Below are 18918 nucleotides of genomic sequence, written 5' to 3'. Positions count from 1 at the left end.
TTAATGTGCCTAACAATAAATGCTCAACTGATGTTAAATAGTATAATTAGTCCAACAAAAAGCAGTTTGAATTTTCAGGCAAAGAAAAGACCAAGTATGGGTCACTGAGGTCAAAGACTGCTTAAGGTGAGAGGTAAGGTTCAACCTGGGCTATGAAGGACAAGGTAAGATTTTTGGAAGGCAGGAGGGTCATTATAATTACTAAAGCAGGAAAGAAATGGTCCCTGTACAGAATTCAGCCACCCTCTGCAAGTCAGCTGGGATGGGAAGCACCTCTAGATGTGTATAGTAAGTTCTGCCTCTCTGAGGCCACCTGTGAGGAAAGCAGGCCCTGGGGCTGTAAGCAGATCCTTACCTATGGTCAGTGTGGGAACTAGCACTAGAAATTGTCCATGACTGGACTTGGGAGTCCATGAAATGCACAATGTCCAGGGCACTGTCTCACCCTTCTACCTGGTGGACTGAACGTTAACCTGCCTCACCCAACAAGCCATGGCTTCAGGTGAGGTTTGAATTACTAGGAACAAAACAAGTAATTTGCCTAGCCCACTTACTCTGTGTCCACCTGGAGAACAGATTCCTACTCTCTGTAGTAACATACACGAATTAAACTGAACAACTGGGAACATAAAAGCCTTTTATAATACATGTGTTAGAGCTAAACGTTTATATCTAAAAGACATATGATTAATATAGTTTTTCCAGATTTTTAGATGCCCCAAGTCAGAATTTTGTTTAAACATTTTTCTAATGACAAAAAAAAAAAAAAGCTTACCTGCCAGCTATTTTCTACAGAAATTCCTCTTTGTACCCGAATGATATATTCCTAAAAAAGAAGGGGAAAAGAGCCTCAATTACAAAACACCCAAATCATGCAGCTATATGGATGGACCTAGAAATTACCATACTAAGTGAAGTAGGTCAGACAGAGAAAAACATATATCATAAGATATCACTTATATGTGGAATCTAAAAAAAAAAAAAAGATACAAATGAACTTATTTACAAAACAGAAATAGACTAACAGATATAGAAAATAAACTTATGGTTACCAAAGGGGAAAGTGGGGGCCAGGGGGGAGGGATAAATTAGGAGTTTGGGATTAAAATATACACATTACTATATATAAAACAGATAACTAACAAGGACCTACTGTATAGCACCGGGAACTCTACTCAATATCTTGTAATAACCTGTAATGGAAAAGAATCTAAAAAAGAATACATATCTGAATCACTCTGCTGTACACCTGAAATTAATACAACATTGTAAATCAACTATATTTTAATAAAAACAAATTTTTAATAAGAAACAAAACAGAACAAAAAAACACCCAAATCAGAGGATCAAAAATATTAAGTGAAAGCATCAGATAAAGTAGACTTCAGAGAAAAGACTACTAGAAACAGAGAGGGACATAAAGATACAAGGGTAATCTCACAACAAGACATAACAATCTTAAATGTGCATGCACCAAATACCAGAGCTGCAAAATATGTGAAGCAAAAACTGATAGAACTGGAAGAAGAAATAGATGAATCCGTGATTACAGTTGGAGACTTCAACACCCCTCTCTCAGCAATTGATAGAACAACTAAAGAGAAAACCAGTAAGGATACAGACAAATTCAGCAATACCATTATTGATGAAAAATTAATCAGTAAGATTCATAATCTTACTGAATATTAATTAATAATTAATAACCAATTAATCTAAGAAAGAAATGAAAACTTTTATTCGAGCCAACCTGGGGACTATAACCCAGGAGACAGTCTTTCAGAAAGCTCTGAGGACTGTTCCGCCTGTTAGAGGTCAAAGCGCAGTTATATAAGTTTTTAAGACAAACAGGTTATACATCAAATGACATATCAACAGTTTACACAATCCAGATCTGCACGTACAAAGCAAGTCGTGGGTCATGGTGACCCTTTACCAGATTAAGAAGGAATGTTATCTCCTAAGGAGGTCTAGTCAATGCAGCCACACAATACATACTAAAGGGGAGGGAGGAAGCCTAAATGGAAGCCTTTTCCTGAGAAAAATTTTATGTTCGAATTTTTCTTGTCTTGCCATAAAATATGAATTTTATTTCATTACCATCAACCAACAGATTGATCAGCATTTATAGAACACTCTATCCAACAATAGCACTCCATCCAATAATATTCTGCTATTCAAGAGGATATACAAATGGCATATAAGCACAGGAAAAGATATTCAACATTACTAGTCATCAAGCAAATGTAAATTAAGACCACAGTGAGATATCACTATATCCCTATGAGAATGGCTGAAACAAAAAATAATGATAACACCAAATGCTGGCTAGGAAAACAGAGAAACTGGATCACTCATAAATTAATGGTGGGAACTCTAAATGGTACAGACACTCTGGAACACAGTTTGGCAGTTTCTTAAAAAACTACAACATGCAACTATCATATGACCCAGCAACTGCACTCCTGGACATTTATTCCAGAGAAACAAAACCTTATGTCCATACAATAACTCACACATGAAAGTTCACAGCAGCTTTATTGGTGACAGCCCCAAAGTAGAAACAAGCCAGATGTCCTTAAGCAGGTAAATGGTTAAACTTTGCTACATCCACACCAGGGAATACGACTCAGCAACAGAAAGGAATAAACTATTGATACATGCAACAAATTGGATGAATCTCCAGAGAATTATGCTGAGTGAAAAAGCCAATACCAAAAGATTATAAACTACATGTCTCCATTTCTACAACATTCATGAAATGACAAAATTATAGATATGGAGAACAGCCTAGTGGTTGCCAAGAGTTAAGACTGCGGTAGGAGGGTGTGTGTGGAAGGGAAACTAGTGTGGCTAGAGAAGGGCAAATGAAGTGCTATGGTTTGAAGGTCTCTGTCCCCCCAAAATTCATGTGTTGAAATACTAACCCCCAAAGATGATGGTATTAGGGAGTGGGACCTTTGGGAGGTACTTAGGTCATGACAGTGAAGCCCTCATGAATGGGATTAGTGCCTTATAAAAGAGGCTTCAGAGGGGCCCTTGCCTCTTCCACCATGTGAGGATAGTCTGAAACGGTGCTACTAGCTATGAACCCGGAGGAGGACCATCACCAGAAGGCAACCATGCTGGCATCTTAGTCTTGGACTTCCGGCCTCTAGAACTATGAGAAATAAACATCTGTTGTGTATAGGCCACTCGGTTTATGGCATTTTGTTATAGCAGCCTGAATGGACTAAGACATGAGGGATGTCTGAACCAACGGAAATGTTCTGGATTATGTATCTTGATTACATCAATGTTAATGTCTTGGTCGTGATATTGTACCAAGTTTTGCAAGATACTACCAATGAAAAAACTGGATGATGAATATATGGGATCTCTCTGCAATGCTTTTTTTTTTTGCGGTACGCGGGACTCTCACTGTTGTGGCCTCTCCCGGTGCAGAGCACAGGCTCAGCGGCCATGGCTCACGAGCCCAGCCGCTCCGGGGCATGTGGGATCTTCCCGGACTGAGGCACGAACCCATGTCCCCTGCATGGGCAGGCGGACTCTCAACCACTGCACCACCAGGGAAGCCCTGCAATGCTTTTTATAACTGTATGAGAATCTACAATTATCTCAAATAAAAAATTTTAACCTTAGGCATTCAAAACTACTATGGTAGAGTCAGAAGACTAAGATCCATGATTTTTACCAAAGTTTGCATTTTATATGCATAGTCAACTAGAAAAGGCCATGGTTAAGAAAACAAGTAAAAAGGTAGAATAGATAAGCAGTGATGGCATTTTCCAAAGAAACCAAATCTAGTGACCCCCAAAGCTGCCTGAGCATTGAAATCTTCCTGCTCCTGGGGAGGGAAGACAAGAGAGGGTGTTAAAAATACACATTCACAGACCTTGCACCAGACTTGCTGAATGAGAATTCCTAGGATAGAAACTGGGAATTAGAAGTTTTAATAGCCTCCCCAGGTAATTCTTACTAATAAAATAAGAAGGAAACAGAGACCTAGTCCAGCATTCTGCTTATACACACAAGGAGTTATGATGAAGGTACAGATGAAATCATATAAAAAACATTAACTTTTTTCCTCAAATGCTCAGAATTCTTTTAACATCTTTGGATGGTATGATTCAGGTATTACTCACAGTCACTACTCAACAAGTGCTTATCAACACAGTACTCAACAAATCCTTTCTACTGAATTAATTCTGATTTAAATAGGTTATTTAGAAAATAAAGCCAAATAAGCATTGTTAACTTGGTAACTGAATTTTAAAATAGATCTTATTTTCACTACCATTCATTTCCATTTTGTTTATTATTTATTTATTCTTAATAAATTTATTTTTATTTTTGGCTGTGTTGGGTCTTCGTTGCTGCGCACTGGCTCTAGGCACACGGGCTTCAGTAGTTGTGGCACGTGGGCTCAGTAATTGCGGCTCGTGGTCTCTAGAGCGCAGGCTCAGTAGCTGTGGCACATGGGCTTAGTTGCTCCACCGCATGAGGGATCTTCCCAGGCCAGGGCTCGAACCCGTTTCCCTTGCATTGGCAGGCGGATTCTTAACCACTCCGCCATCAGGGAAGCGCCCTCCATTCTGTTTAGTTTGCAAAGGTTGATAAAGTCCACATACGCAGGAATTTCTCCTGCTCTGGACTATGTTAAGAACGGTACATTCAACGATATCCACTCAACTTACGAGTGAATCAACTATGTACCTGGCACCCTGCTTAGCTGGTTACATGTGGGGTTATAAAATAAATATTTCAAAATTAACTTGTGTACTACGGCAAATCTCTTAAGCAATATGCCACTGCAATTATTTCTGAATACACAGAGATAAAACACTAGAAATATCTGATATTCTTGTATTTGGGGATCAGTCTATTAGCTTTAAAATTTTCTTTTTTTCTCAGGGTTGTCTTACTGGCAAATTGTCTGGGCTTTTACATTCTTATAGTAGAGCTAAAATCAGCACATATAATCGAGTACTTCCAAACAACTACACATAGACAAGCTGATGTCTAAGTCAGGGAGGAACTGTTACTTCTCAAAAATCACTTCAAGCATCCATTGCTTCACTATGATTTATAAGAGGAATAATATTAATTTTAAAAATTTCAGTTCAATGTTGAGCACTTGGTAGGTGCTAACACTGCTGTCCTGCTTTATATACTTTGGGTTTAAAGCTTAGACCTGTGTTTTACAAAGATATTGCAACCAATTGTAAACATCAATTAAGCACCTACCATGTTCCAATCCCTGTGTTTTGTTCATGCTGGGGGTATAATTCTAAACAGGAAAGGTACAGTCTGACTCCATTCCTTCCCTCTGTATATGCACAGTTTAGGGAGTTGGGGGGTTTTTTGTTTTTTTTTTTTAACTTGGCTATAATATGGCACACAATAATGTTGGGGAAAAGCATCTGGCAAGAGGGAAGCAGTAACTACAAGACGGTGCCTGGGCCCTGATGTCAGACTACGATATCCCAAACTGACATCCTAATTAATGTTTCTGCCGAGACACTCTTTATGTTTATATCAGTGTTTCTACAAAGAGGGTGGTTCTGCCCCAGAGGAGACCTGGCAATGTCTGGAGACATCTTTGGTTGTCACAGGATGAGGGAGTGCTATGGGCATCTGACAGCTAGAGGTCAGAGATGCTGATAAACACCTACGATGCACAGGACAGCCTTACAAGGAAGGACTGACTACCTGGCCCCAAACGTCAACAGTGCTGAGGTTGAGAAACCCAGTTCCAGGTGCATCGAGTAAAACAGGTCATTCCAGTCTATGGAGGCTGGGGATGCAGGGTGGTGGAGGGGTTACTTCTGTCATCATCTGCCCCCGGCTGCAGCTTACTGGTACTCCACACACCACACCGTTGAGAATATGTGCACTCCCACCTAGAGGGCTCACTTAATTACTGGTGGCCTCAAAAACCCCACTGTGTTTCTTCTGTAAAGACACACTAAGACACGTTAAGGCTCCAGTGTTGCCCTCAGGTCCCATCTGCCGTGTGGTTGCAGATACAGAAAGACAATGGGAAATAGGTACAGTGATTTTGCTCAGAAATACTTTCATTCCACTTGAATGGAGCAAGTTCATCCCTAACTACAAAACATTTTAATTTTTTTCGTTGGCTTGGTACCACCACCCAGCCTGACCAAAAGGAAATACTTTCACCTCAAATCTCCAATTTGTCAACTAAACATAGTACAGCTGTTCTACTGCTTGCAACCAGGCTGAAGCTCTGATTAAAGCAGAGAGAGGAGTGCCCTGGGGACCAGTAGAAACGCAACATTTGAAGTCAGGCTTCCACCTCCAGAGTCGGAGTCACCAGCCCAGAATCCTCCAGTGACTCATTCCCATCTTTGCCACCCTCTCTTGTGTGGAACAGAACCTGCAGTCTATGTAAGAGACAATCAACCACCAGGCACAGAAGGGAAAGCTAAGGGCCCTGTAGGGCGGCTCTGCGTCACACAGACCTATGCCGGCTGCCCATCCCTGCCATCTGCTGCCACGCGCCCAAAGGGCCTTCTTCCCGCTCCTCTTCACAACACCACACCCTTATCCTGGCGGAGCAGGGTGGGCATTTCGGCAAGTCAGGGTGGTTGGGACCGAAGTTGTTCAAAGTGGAAAGGCACTGGGACCACGTGATTTCTGACTTAAGTAAAGGAAGAGAAGAGAGAATTAGCGTAAAATAAGCACTGATCTTGTGCCAGGAACTTTCCTAGGCCCATTAACACTTCTCATCCAATCCTCACAGCTGCCTGGAGGGTAGATCTCAGCAAAATTAAGTGAGCTGTCCAGGGTTGCACAGCTAGGAAGCAGCTGACTGGGAACCGGAACCCCAGTCACTGATTCCTAGGACCCTCCAACCTGCCAGACATGGCTGGCAACCCCCAGGGACCTGGGGACGCCCTGAGCCTGGCTCTTTCTGCAGCCCTGAAAGATGGGGGTCCTCACCAGTCTGGGGAACTCGGGTGGACTCATCCTGAGAGTACAGGGGTAGGGACTGTCATTCCCACAACTGTTGATTAATGCTTCCAGTGCAGGCCATTTCCCCAGTAAGCATCCTCACTGACATTTTGTATCTCCCGAGTTTCCAAAGAGATACTTAAGATTTCACTGCACTGTAGCTGGCGGGCATTCAAACATGCCTCAGTGTGATGAGATTTTAGAAAAACTAGGGAGGAAAACTTATTTTGAATCGTTCTGGCCCCAAATTACTTTAGTGAGGGTACAAACACAGACCACTTGGAAAGAAATGTGTAAAAGAAGCTAAAGCCAAAACTTAAGCCAACCTCCAAACCCACCTAACCCACGGCATTCTTCTCTCTTCCCTTTTGGCACAGCTATCAGATTTACTGAGACTCAGAGTACAGAGAGACAGGGCAGCTGTCTGGAGGTATTTTTACCTGTCAGCGTTCCCACATCTCTACCTCTAAAGCAGAGGGTTTCAACCCTCCTACATTCTAGAATTACCCAGAGAACTTAAAAAAAACACACAAAAAAAACCAACAACCATGCTTTGACCCTACCTGCCAGAGATTCTGATTTAACTTTTCTGGGCCGAGGCACAGGCATTAGTAGGTCTTAAAAGTTCCCCAGGTGATTCTAATGTGCTGCCAGAGGCAAGAATCACGGTTCTAAAACCTCTTCAATAGGAAGCAGCTTCACACTACAAAAAGAAACACCCTGTCCTGAGAGGAAGGAAACCAGTGAACCAAGCACCCACCACAGCTCACAGCATCCTCTCCGCCTACCCTCAGCCCTCCTGGCCTCTTCGGCAGGCACTCTGCTTTCTTCTTCGGTGTAGGAGGTACCTAACCTGAGCCCTCTAGGGTTTCCCGAATGGTCCTACGGTGGTGGCCCCACTCACAAGATCTGCCAATGTCACCTTCAGGTGAACACGGAAGAACAGTAACTCTCATTTGCAGCCAGGGAGGGGCACTGAGTCTCTGAAAGCATAAATGCCTTGACTGGAGAGCAGTGGCTCTGGGATAGGAGGCCAGATCTGTGCGTCTCCAGCGCCCACGAACCACACCACTCCCAGTTCACTGCCAGACCTGCGTCCTCCCGGCACTTTCCCTTCATAGGGAGGCCCGCAGAGAACGCTGAGCACAAGTGACCTTGCTAGACACCCAACACTATGCTACTTCCCCACGCAGGAACCTTCTAGGGCTCCCACTGGCCACGGGATAAAACCCAAACTCCTTAGCCTAGCTTCCATGCTCTTCCACCGCCTGCCTGAACTGTCCTAACCCTTTCTTTCCGCTTAATCCCTCCTCTACCCAGTCAGACCCTGTGTATCCTCAACACCCCTCACTCACTCCTCTCCCTTTGCTTTGCTACCTAATCAAAACCTGGGAAGGTCAGCTTTTTAACCATGTTACGGCTATCTTTGTCCCGTGTCTGCCTATGTGTGAGGGGTGGGGTGGGGGCCAGGTTTCCTCTCCAACTGAACTAAGTTCTTCAAGGCTAGAACACACGTTTCTTCATATTCCAAATAGCACCCAGCACAAGGTCAAGCCAACGGGCTGAAGTGCAGCGAACGGGTGATGGGTATTTGTTAACTGACCGCCTGCACCTTCGGGAAGGAGGCAGCATGTTGCTATCTTCATGTGCACCTATATGCAGGTAAAGTCTAACAGCACTCTCCGGAAAATCCCCACGGGTCTCCCAAGCCCTTAGATTTTATAAAATCAATATTCAAACCTACGGTATCACACGGCACAAGAGCTGCGGCCTCTGGGCCAGTGGGCGGCACCACCCTGCTGGACAGCAAGCTTTCTGAGGAAATTCTCACGGTTGCAGGACTTCTGCTCAGCCCACTGGCCACCTGCCTGGCTGCTTACAATCCTTAATATTCCACTTAGAATTAATGATTACTCCTTGCTCTGCTGAATATTCATTACTTATCATTGTTTCATCCGCAGATTTTCAGGGATGGAACATGCCTTTGCTTTAATTGCTGTGCAAGTCAATAATGTACAAAACCTGCCCCCAAACGAATGAAAAGAGTTAAGGGTTTTAAAAGGCATCTGAAGAATCACCACTATCTTAACCTGAGTTTTGGCAACTCAGGTTAAGTTTTTTATTTATTTATTTATTTTTATTTTTGGCTGTATTGGGTCTTCGTTTCTGTGCGAGGGCTTTCTCCAGTTGCGGCAAGCAGGGGCCACTCTTCATCGCGGTGCGCAGTCTCTCTTGTTGCGGAGCGCAGGCTCCAGACGCGCAGGCTCAGTAGTTGTAGCTCATGGGCCTAGTTGCTCCGCGGCATGTGGGATCCTCCCAGACCAGGGCTCAAACCCGTGTCCCCTGCATCGGCAGGCAGATTCTCAACCACGGCGCCACCAGGGAAGCCCTCAGGTTAAGTTTTGAGCGAAGCCAAGTGTATCTCCTTTTCAACCAAAACTGACTGAATCACAGAACCCTGTGCTTTAACTTTATGCAAAACAAATTCTCTAGTTTCCACTCTGCATTCACAGAAGGGGCAAGGAACACATCACAAACATGCTCTGATCCCCGCAGTGAGATTCAGCGGCTGTATTGCGCATGCCTCCTTCTCCAGGCCTTTTGAAGTCCACGCTCTCCTCTGTGGGACGGTCTCCTGCCCTGCCAGGGGAGCTGGCCTCCACGCTGACTTCAAAGACAGCCAATGTTCCAGCCAGAAGAAATACTGCAAAGCGGCACTCCAAAATCCTTTGACCTGAGACACGACTACGGAATGCATGCGGCATTTTAAACAGCAGTTTCTGTAGCATTCTATAGTACAGAGACCCCTAAATGATGCCAAAGCAATTACATAATTTGCTAAGATGGGAACCCATGAATTCCATCTTACGTCAAAGCAAAGAAAATAAACCCTGGAAAATCTGAGGCTCAATTAAATAGTAATTAAAAATGAAATACAACCTTCGCTTGTTCAATAATCCTCACATGTCTTGGGCCGACGCCCTGAAAGGGCAGAAACAGAGGCAGTGAACATAATCTCAGAGAACTACACCCGACATATTTAACTGGCTAGAAAAGACAAATACACAAACTCTCATCTGGCTGGCAATCAGGATTTTTATGTGGGTTCTGGTATCTAAGACGGCCAACTCCTCACCCTCACGCCCTGAGCTGGTTCCAACCTAAGCACCTGCCGGGACTGAAGTGCTCCTCTTCCTTGGGCTAATTCTCTATCTACCCCCGTTTGCCGCTGCCCGGGGACAGGCCACCCAGAGTCCTTTTGGAGCCCGCAGCAGGAGCTGGCCACTATGTGGAGATCGGCTACGATGTGTGCCCCTTCCCCGCGTCACAACCACAGGCCCCAGGGAAAGGGCAACGGCTCTCTGCCACTTACTAGTTTTGTGACCTAATTCCTCTGAGCCTCAGTTTACTCATCTGCAAAACCATACCATTCCAACAGGGTTGTGGCGAGCGTTAGGCAGGGTCGTGTACTCAAAACTTCCAGCACAAAGGCTAGCTTTGTAACTTAGTTTTCTTTTCTGCCAAGAAAACAGTGAAGGCAAGGTGTCTGCAGGTGAATCAGCGCACACGAGACAGCAGCAGCACCAAGAGCACCGAGGAGAAAGAAGCAGCAGCCGTTTTCTCTGAACATGGGAAACAATGTCATCAGTCTCTGATTGCTAACAAGGAGTACCATCCTTCCAGCCTCTATCGTCCCAGCTTCTACGCCCAGTTTTAAAGGGGGCTAATTAAAAAGCCTCTCCCGCTAAGATAACTTGGATATCAGCAATGAGAGGATTGGACAAGCTATTTATGGTTTATCTACATAGTGGAAGAATACACAAGCCTTTAAAAGGATGTATTGGGACCTCCCTGGAGGTCCAATGGTTAAGACTTCACCTTCCAGTGCAGGGGATGAGGGTTCAAATCCTGACTGGGGAGCTAAGATCCCACATGTCTCACGATTTGCGCGACCAAAAAACCAAAACAAAAGCAATATTGTAACAAATTCAATAAAGACTTTAAAGGGACTTCCCTGGTGGCGCAGTGGATGAGACTCCACGCTCCCAATGCATGGGGCCCAGGTTCGATCCCTGGTCAGGCAGCTGGATCCCACATGCATGCTGGGGCTGGTTTGCATGCCACAACTAAGGAGCCAGCCTGCCACAACTAAGACCCGGAGCAGCCAAATAAATAAATAAATCTTAAAAAAAAAAAATGGTCCACATCAAAAAAAAATCTTAAAAAAAAAGGATGTATTAAAATGATTTTTCAATACTTGGGAAAAGGTATATATTATATTGTTAACTATTAAAAAAGGATTAAAAATTCTGTGATAACATTGATAGGAAGAGGGAACTACACCAAATGTTAACAGTTGTTGTCTCCGGAGGTGAAATTATATGTGATTTAAATTCTCTTAGCTATTGTTTTCTATTTTTCACTTTATCCTCAATGAGCATATATTACATTTGCAATCAGGAAAAACAATTTTTTAAGAAGTTCCTTGGTTTGTCACACATGTAGTTTAAAACGTGCTACTTTAAAATAAGGAATCCCCAGACTTCCCTAGTGGCGCAGTGATTAAGAATCCGCCTGCCAATACAGGGGACACGGGTTCGAGCCCTGGTCTGGGAAGATCCCACATGCCGCAGAGCAACTAAGCCCATGCGCCACAACTACTGAGCCTGCGTGCCACAACTACTGAGGCCTGCACGCCTAGAGCCCGTGCTCCACAACAAGAGAAGCCACCGCAATGAGAAGCCCACGCACCGCAATGAAGAGTAGTCCCGGGACTTCCCTGGTGGTCCAGTGGTTAAGGCTCCACGCTCCCAATGCAGGGGGCTGGGGTTCGATCTCTGGTCAGGGAACTAGATCCCACATGCCGCAACTAAAAGATCCTGCATGCTGCAACTAAAAGATCCCACACGCCACAACAAAGATCCAGCACATGGCAACAAACATCCCGCGTGCCACATCTAAGACCTGGCACAGCCAAATAAATAAATAAATATTTAAAAAAAAAAAAAAAAAAGAGTAGCCCCGCTCACCACCACTAGAGAAAGCCTGCGCACAGCAACAAAGACCCAACACAGCCAAAAATAAATAAATAAAATTTTAATAAATAAAATAAGGAATCCTGAGTGATAAGGATTGAAATTATCTGAGCTTAGATAAGAGTACAGGATGTTAATGATAAATGCAAGCTAGCATCTTTTTTCCTTTGGCAAGAGATCTTTTGGTCATTTTACAACCCATCAGCACTTTTACTGTGCTGGGAAAACTGGAAAAACAGAAGATGAAAGTCAAATAAATGAACTCTTCTACTTGTATCAGGGATGCTAAAACATTTGGTGGGAAAAAAGCTTGAAACTATAAGTTGAAGTCAAGCTAGGGGAGTCCCTACTGGTTTCAATAATTTATAGTAGAACTGGCCACCATCTCTAAGGATAATGGAGAGCTGACTACACATAAATCTATTCTACCTGGCCTAAAAATGTCACTGTGCTCTTTCCTGAGACACAAGTTCCAGTTCATAACTAACCACATACGTGACTATTCACACCATGCTGCCATTTATCTCTTCAGAGCTGAAGGTAATAACTGCTGTTTATGGAGCACTTCCTCTACGCCTTCTGTTCCTCAGCTTATTCCATCTTCCAGCAATGTGTGGAGGTAGATATCACTATTCCTCTTTTATAAGAATCCCAAGGCTCAGAGAGGGTAGATGCCCTGAACAAGCACACTTAGCTAGTAAGTGCTGAGAACAGACTCCACCCCAAGCCTGACTGACCCAGGGGCAGAGCAGTTCCTCGGTTCTATGGCCTTGGGCAGAACGCTTTCTCACCATCTACCCTCTCATTCTGAGGAACTGAGGTTGGCTGAACAGGCAGAACCAGTCCATCCAGTCAGGAAGAGGCTGGGAGAGAGTGGAGGCAAAGTAAGGAGAACCCGGGCCTGGGTGATCTGAGTTAATATGGGGCTCGCACAGCGCCTCCCAGCCCAGTCTCCTGACTTCAGTGCGCTGCACTTTGCAACCTAACCTCCTACTACATGTACACAGACTGTTGTCTACGTACATCTGGGCTGGATGTTACCTGGGCACTGCACAGAGACTGTGTACAAGTAAGAAAACTATTTTAAACAAGCCCCACTATGAACACTAGGTTCTGAAGAAGCAGAAAGAAGCATTTTTATATGAACATGCCTAAAGTGGACACAGATTTACAGAGTACTCAGCCATCTGAATGGCAGTTGCACCAAACCAGAACAGGGTCTTTGACTAGGCCGTGCTGTTTCTACACTACGCTCCTATTAACCTCTAACAACAGCTGCACAATGAACAGTGAACCTCTTTCCTGTGCTTTACTGTTAAAAACCACGGCGGCTCTGGATCTCAATGGTCACAAAGCCCCGCTGGATGCAGACCGAAAGGTTCTACTCTCTAGCTCAGCCTTCCCCAATCAGGTCAACAGTTTGAAGAAAATAATGACCTAAGGCTGTGAGGTCCAATATGGCAGCCACTATGCACATGTGGCCTGTGTGTGACTTAGGAACTGAATTTTAAATTTTACCAAATTTAAGTAGTCCAGTGGCTACAGTACCATTATAGACTACTTATTTGCAGATATAAACAGATATTTATGAAAATGTAAGCATACTAAGCATAGTGTTAAAACTTGCTTTTCCCCCATTTAATATAACGTGAATTTTTTCCATTTTAGTGTAACTGTGCCTCCGGACATTTTTAATGTCTACATCTGTGCTGTCCAGTATAGTAGCCACAAGCAGTGTGTGGCTACTGAGCAGCTGAAACGAGGCTAATCCTGGAGAATACACACCAGATTTCAAAAGCTTCATATGACCAAGAGAATGTAAAATGCATTAATAATTTTTATATTGATTACATATAATCAGTGACAGTATTTCAGATATAGTGGGTTAAGTAGGCTATATTATTTACATTAATCCCACCTGTTTCTCTATACGTTTTTAATGTGGGCTACTAGAAAATTTTAATTTACACACATGGTTTGCGTTATACTTCCATTGGACAGCACTGCCCTAAGGCCTCCACTATATGTAATGAATTAACTCCACTCCTAGCAGCCAGAATGGAAGAACGAGAAAACAGTCACCCAACTCCGTGTCTGGTTCTGCGGCTCAGGGAAGGACCGCTAACTTGCCCTTGGCTAGGCCTAGGCTATGTGGAGCCATCATACTGGTGTGGCCGTAATAACAGATCAGGTTGGCTATGGCTCCCGACTGGTATCTCTTTCATTCAAAGTCCACTAGCATCATACAAACCTTCGTTCTGCTGCCCCCAGTCCTATGGCCTGGGGCAAGTTACGTACCCTCTTTGCACTTTACTTTCTTCTAACAGAAAAATGGGAAAAATAACAAACTCAATTCACAGTGGTTATGAGAATCAAATGAGAATCTAGAAAAGTCTGGCAATTTCTTATAAAGTTAAATATTCACTTAGCATATGACTAAGCAATTCCATTCCTAGATATTTACCCAGGAGAAATGAAAGTGTGTCTACTTTCATTTCTCATATGTTCACAGCAGCTCTATTCATAAACAGCCCCAACCTGGAAACAACCCAAAAGTCTTCCAGCTGGTGAATGGATAACAAACTAGTACATTCATACAGTAGAATACTACTCAGCAATAAAAAGAAACATGCAACAGCATGGAGGAAGCTCAAAGCTTTATGCTAAGTGAAAGAAGCCAGACACAAGACTATATCCTACAAGATTCCATTTATATATGACATTCTAGAAAAGGTGAAACAATAGTAAGAGAAAGCAGATCAGTAGTTGCCAGGGATCAGAGGAAAAGTACTGACTGCAAAGAGGACCAAGGAAATATTTGGAGTGATGAAAACGTTACACCGTGGTTACATTTACATTTGTCAAAACTTATCAAATAAGTAATGTAAAGCACTTAGCACAGGGAAGGGTATATAATAAGTGCTTAAACAATGTTAGCTGTTATCATGACAAGTATTGTCTAAAACCAAACTGAGACTCACGATCTTCCTGGGAAGACCAGGTACCCCTTGCTTACCTTGTACTATTTCTCTAATCATTTCTAGTGCCTCTTTTTCCCTCCCGGCCCCTACCTAGCAGACTTTTCCTCGAATGTGCTCCTCCTTCTCTGTCTACCTTCTCTCCCTTCTGCCACTGACCTGAGATGTGGCATTTCTAACTGCACTGCTTCGTTATCACCCTGGACTCTCTTCTCCCCTTCCCTCACCCTTTTTACTGAACCTCGAACACCACTAGCAAACTAAGCGTCCTAAAATACCACTTTCTGCCACATATATGCTCAAGCCCCCTCACTGATGTTCAGATCCCTTAGCCTGGCATCCAACGGGCCCCACAATTGGCTCTAGTCTCCCTTTTCCATCTTTTTTTTTTTTTTTAATTTATTTATTTATTTTTGGCTGCACTGGGTCTTCATTGCTGCGCAAGGGTTTTCTCTAGTTGTGGCGAGCAGGGGCTACTCTTCGTTGTGGTGCACAGGCTTCTCATTGCAGTGGCTTTTCTTGTTGCGGAGCGTGGGCTCCAGGTGCGGGCTCAGTAGTTGTGGCTTGCAGGCTCTAGAGCGCAGGCTCAGCAGTTGCGGCGCACGGGCTTAGTTGCTCCAGGGCATGTGGAATCTTCCTGGACCAGGGCTCGAACCCACGTCCCCTGCATTGGCAGGCGCATTCCCAACCACTGTGCCACCACGGAAGTCCCCCTTTTCCATCTTTTACTCCACACCAGAATCCTCCACAGTAAATCCTTGTGGGATGAATGAACAAATGAAGGCAGGGACCAAGTCTATCTTGCTTAGACCTACATCCCAAGTGCCTAGGATAGTGCCAGGAACACGGGGGCATACTCACAGCAGTATCAGCTGAATGAACTAATGACCTCCTGCAGCCTGCAAATGCATCCTGACCTCAGAGAACATAGCTGCTCATTCTTTAGTTTTTTTTAAACTGAGATCCTTATGGTGGATTAGTAAGAGTTTGGAACAAGATGAACAGTTAGGGGCTCTGGAAAGTGTTGCAGAATTTATGTGTTAAAGGCTACAAGGCTTCTGTTTCTATTTCTACTTAAAAAAAAAATCTGTCAATAAATAATTATTTAAATATTTTCTCCCTTTAACTCAAAACAGGTAAAGAGCCTCCAAGTGTGCATGCAAGAAGTACAGGAGGCACCACAGAGATCAGATGAGGGTGCTCATCATTTAGTTGGTTTATCATGGTTTTGACCATTACATAGCTTTTAAAATTATTTTGTTCTTAGTCATATATGTTTTCATTTACACCCGTAATGGACCATGACTAAAGGCAGGCTTAAGGAATGCCAATGGCAAAATATGAGTTAGTGAGAAATTAGTGAGAAATACAGGAAGTGCGAATCATATAAAAATGGTTATTCTGCAAATTGTCTGAAAAAGCCCTTTATCGGTGCCTTAAGTTTTATTCACCTTATCACAATTCTTACTGTCTGTAAGATTTCAAAAACCAGTATAATTCTGATCCCAAACATTAATATAATTTTCAAAAATGTGCTAATCTGAATAAAATATTTTTTAAATTTAAAATCACTTCCAGAGGAGGTTTTCACAATTCATTATTACTATGAAAAGAGTTTGCAGGGCTTCCCTGGTGGCGCAGTGGTTGAGAGTCCGCCTGCCGATGCAGGGGACACGGGTTCGTGCCCCGGTCCGGGAGGATCCCACATGCCGCGGAGTGGCTGGGCCCGTGAGCCGTGGCTGCTGAGCCTGCGTGTCCGGAGCTTGTGCTCCGCAACGGGAGAGGCCACAAAGTGAGAGGCCCGCGTACCGCAAAAAAAAAGAGTTTGCAAGTTAAAAAAGGCCTGGGGGGCTTCCCTGGTGGCGCAGTGGTTGGGGGTCCGCCTGCCGATGCGGGGGACGCGGGTTCATGCCCCGGTCCGGGAGGATCCCACATGCCGCGGAGTGGCTGGGCCCGTGAGCCATGGCTGCTGAGCCTGCGTGTCCGGAGCCTGTGCTCCGCAGCGGGAGAGGCCACAACAGTGAGAGGCCCACGTACCGCAAAAAAAAAAAAAAAAAAAAAGGCCTGGGGAGGGATTTCCCTGGTGGCGCAGCGGATAAGACTCCACACTCCCAATGCAGGGGGCCCGGGTTTGATCCCTGGTCAGGGGACTAGATCCCAAATGCATGCCACAACTAAGAGTTCGCATGCCGCAACTAAGGAGCTGGCAAGCCACAACTAAGGAGCCCACCTGCTGCAACTAAGGAGCCTGCCTGCCACAACCAAATAAATAAATAAATAATGAAAAAAATATATATATATATCAGTTAAAATGGCCTGGGACAACAGAAACTAACACAGCACTGTGAAGCAATTATACTCCAATAAAGATGTATTTTAAAAAAAAAAGGCCTGGGGAGTGCTGATTTAGAACAAGTTCTCTGAAAGGCTCTGTTAAGCCTTTCTTAGTTCCCCCAGGAGGACCTGGGTGGAGCCACGCCCACTTTGCCCTCCCTGCTCCAGGGCAGACTGACACCTTCTTTCTTTTTTTTTAAATTTTATTGAAGTATAGTTGATTTACAATGTTGTGTTAATTTCTGCTGTACAGCAAAGTGACTCAGTCATACACATATATATTCTTTTTCATATTCTTTTCCATTATGGTTTATCACAAGATATTGAATATAGTTCCCTGTGCTATACAGTAGGACCTTGTTGTTTATCCATCCTATATATAATAGTTTACATCTACTAATCCCAAAGTCCCAATCCTTCCAGACTGGCACTTCCAATACCTTACTTCTTGTTTGGTTTAGAGGTCTGCCACCTCTACCAGGATATAAGCTCCCTATTTCATTCATCTTTTTACTTTAATACACAGCACAGTGCTTGGCACGCAGAAGACTCTTCATAAATGCTCATTAATGTTCCCAACATCTTAGAGGCTTTCTGACACGGCAGAAACTGTGTGCTTCATTCATAGAGCAGACTGCATCCAAGCCCAGGATATACACCCACAGCCTGACTGCACTCCTCTTAGGGGAAAGGAAGACAGCTGGGCCACATAGAATATAAATGCATTTCTCAGGAAGCAGCGTTCTGAAAGATGTCAGCTGTCCCCTACTCCCACAAATGTCAATTAGCATGGTCACTTGTCAGAGGAAGTGGCAGGAAAAAGAACAACGCAGAGGGTTATTTTATTTTTTCACTCCGCTGCCAGAGGTCAAGTGGTGTGAACTGACATTGGGATTCCTTTGGCGATGAACAAAAGCTGGGATGTGAGGAGATGAAATGGGCACTGGCCAGGGGTCTCCTCCCTTCAGGCCTGGCCTACAGGAGCTCCTCTGCCAGGCCCGCAGCTGAGCCCGTGGCCTGCCCACTTGCCTCTTCCACCTCTTCTGCCACCTTTGAACACCAACAGCCAGCTCTGCTGCCAGGCAGGGGACCCTGTGCTATATCTCAGAGCCTGGCTGTCACAGGGTGTCCCTCCAGGGTAAAAGGGGAAAATGAGCAGGGGTGAAAGGGCAGTGGGAGTGTTCTTTGAGATGTCACTGGGTTTTTTGCTATTTGTTAGCAGTCACAGTTGACAGTGAGACATACTTTTAAATAAATAATTTTCCTTTTTCCATTCAACACCTAAAAAGTACTAGTGCCTAAAAAGTTACTAGTGCTCTAGAAAATACAGAGGTAATAAACTACAACAAGAACAGTGAGATCTGTGTGCTGAGCTCTGTTCAGAACGCCCCATGTGTCTGAGCTCAGTTAATCCTCACAGCAGCCCTAGCATCCTCTTACTATCCCCACTTCACAGATGAAGAAACTGAGGCTGGAGAGATTAAGCAAGATCATTAAGGCACTGCCCCCTCCTCAAGTTATTAACAGTTTCACGTGTGTTGGAAAGGGAGGGTGTAAATAGAAAACAGGGAATAAGAAATAATCGGTGTGTAAAA

General features: G+C 44.1%; 1 protein-coding gene across 4 annotated transcripts in view; it reads right to left on the bottom strand.

Moving 5' to 3' along the window:
* PXK (PX domain containing serine/threonine kinase like) overlaps positions 1-18918 on the bottom strand; it is a 75478-nt gene that overhangs the window by 49173 nt on the left and 7387 nt on the right. For all 4 annotated transcript variants that reach the window (XM_082663301.1, XM_082663299.1, XM_082663302.1 and 1 more), the window contains exon 2: positions 776-826. In XM_082663301.1, the coding sequence (XP_082519427.1) occupies positions 776-826 (51 nt within the window). The remainder of the gene's footprint in view (positions 1-775; positions 827-18918) is intronic.

Source organism: Grampus griseus, assembly GCF_964374135.1.
Source record: "Grampus griseus genome assembly, chromosome: 10".
Lineage (NCBI taxonomy): Eukaryota > Metazoa > Chordata > Mammalia > Artiodactyla > Delphinidae > Grampus > Grampus griseus.
This window is presented reverse-complemented; position numbering and strand designations above follow the sequence as displayed.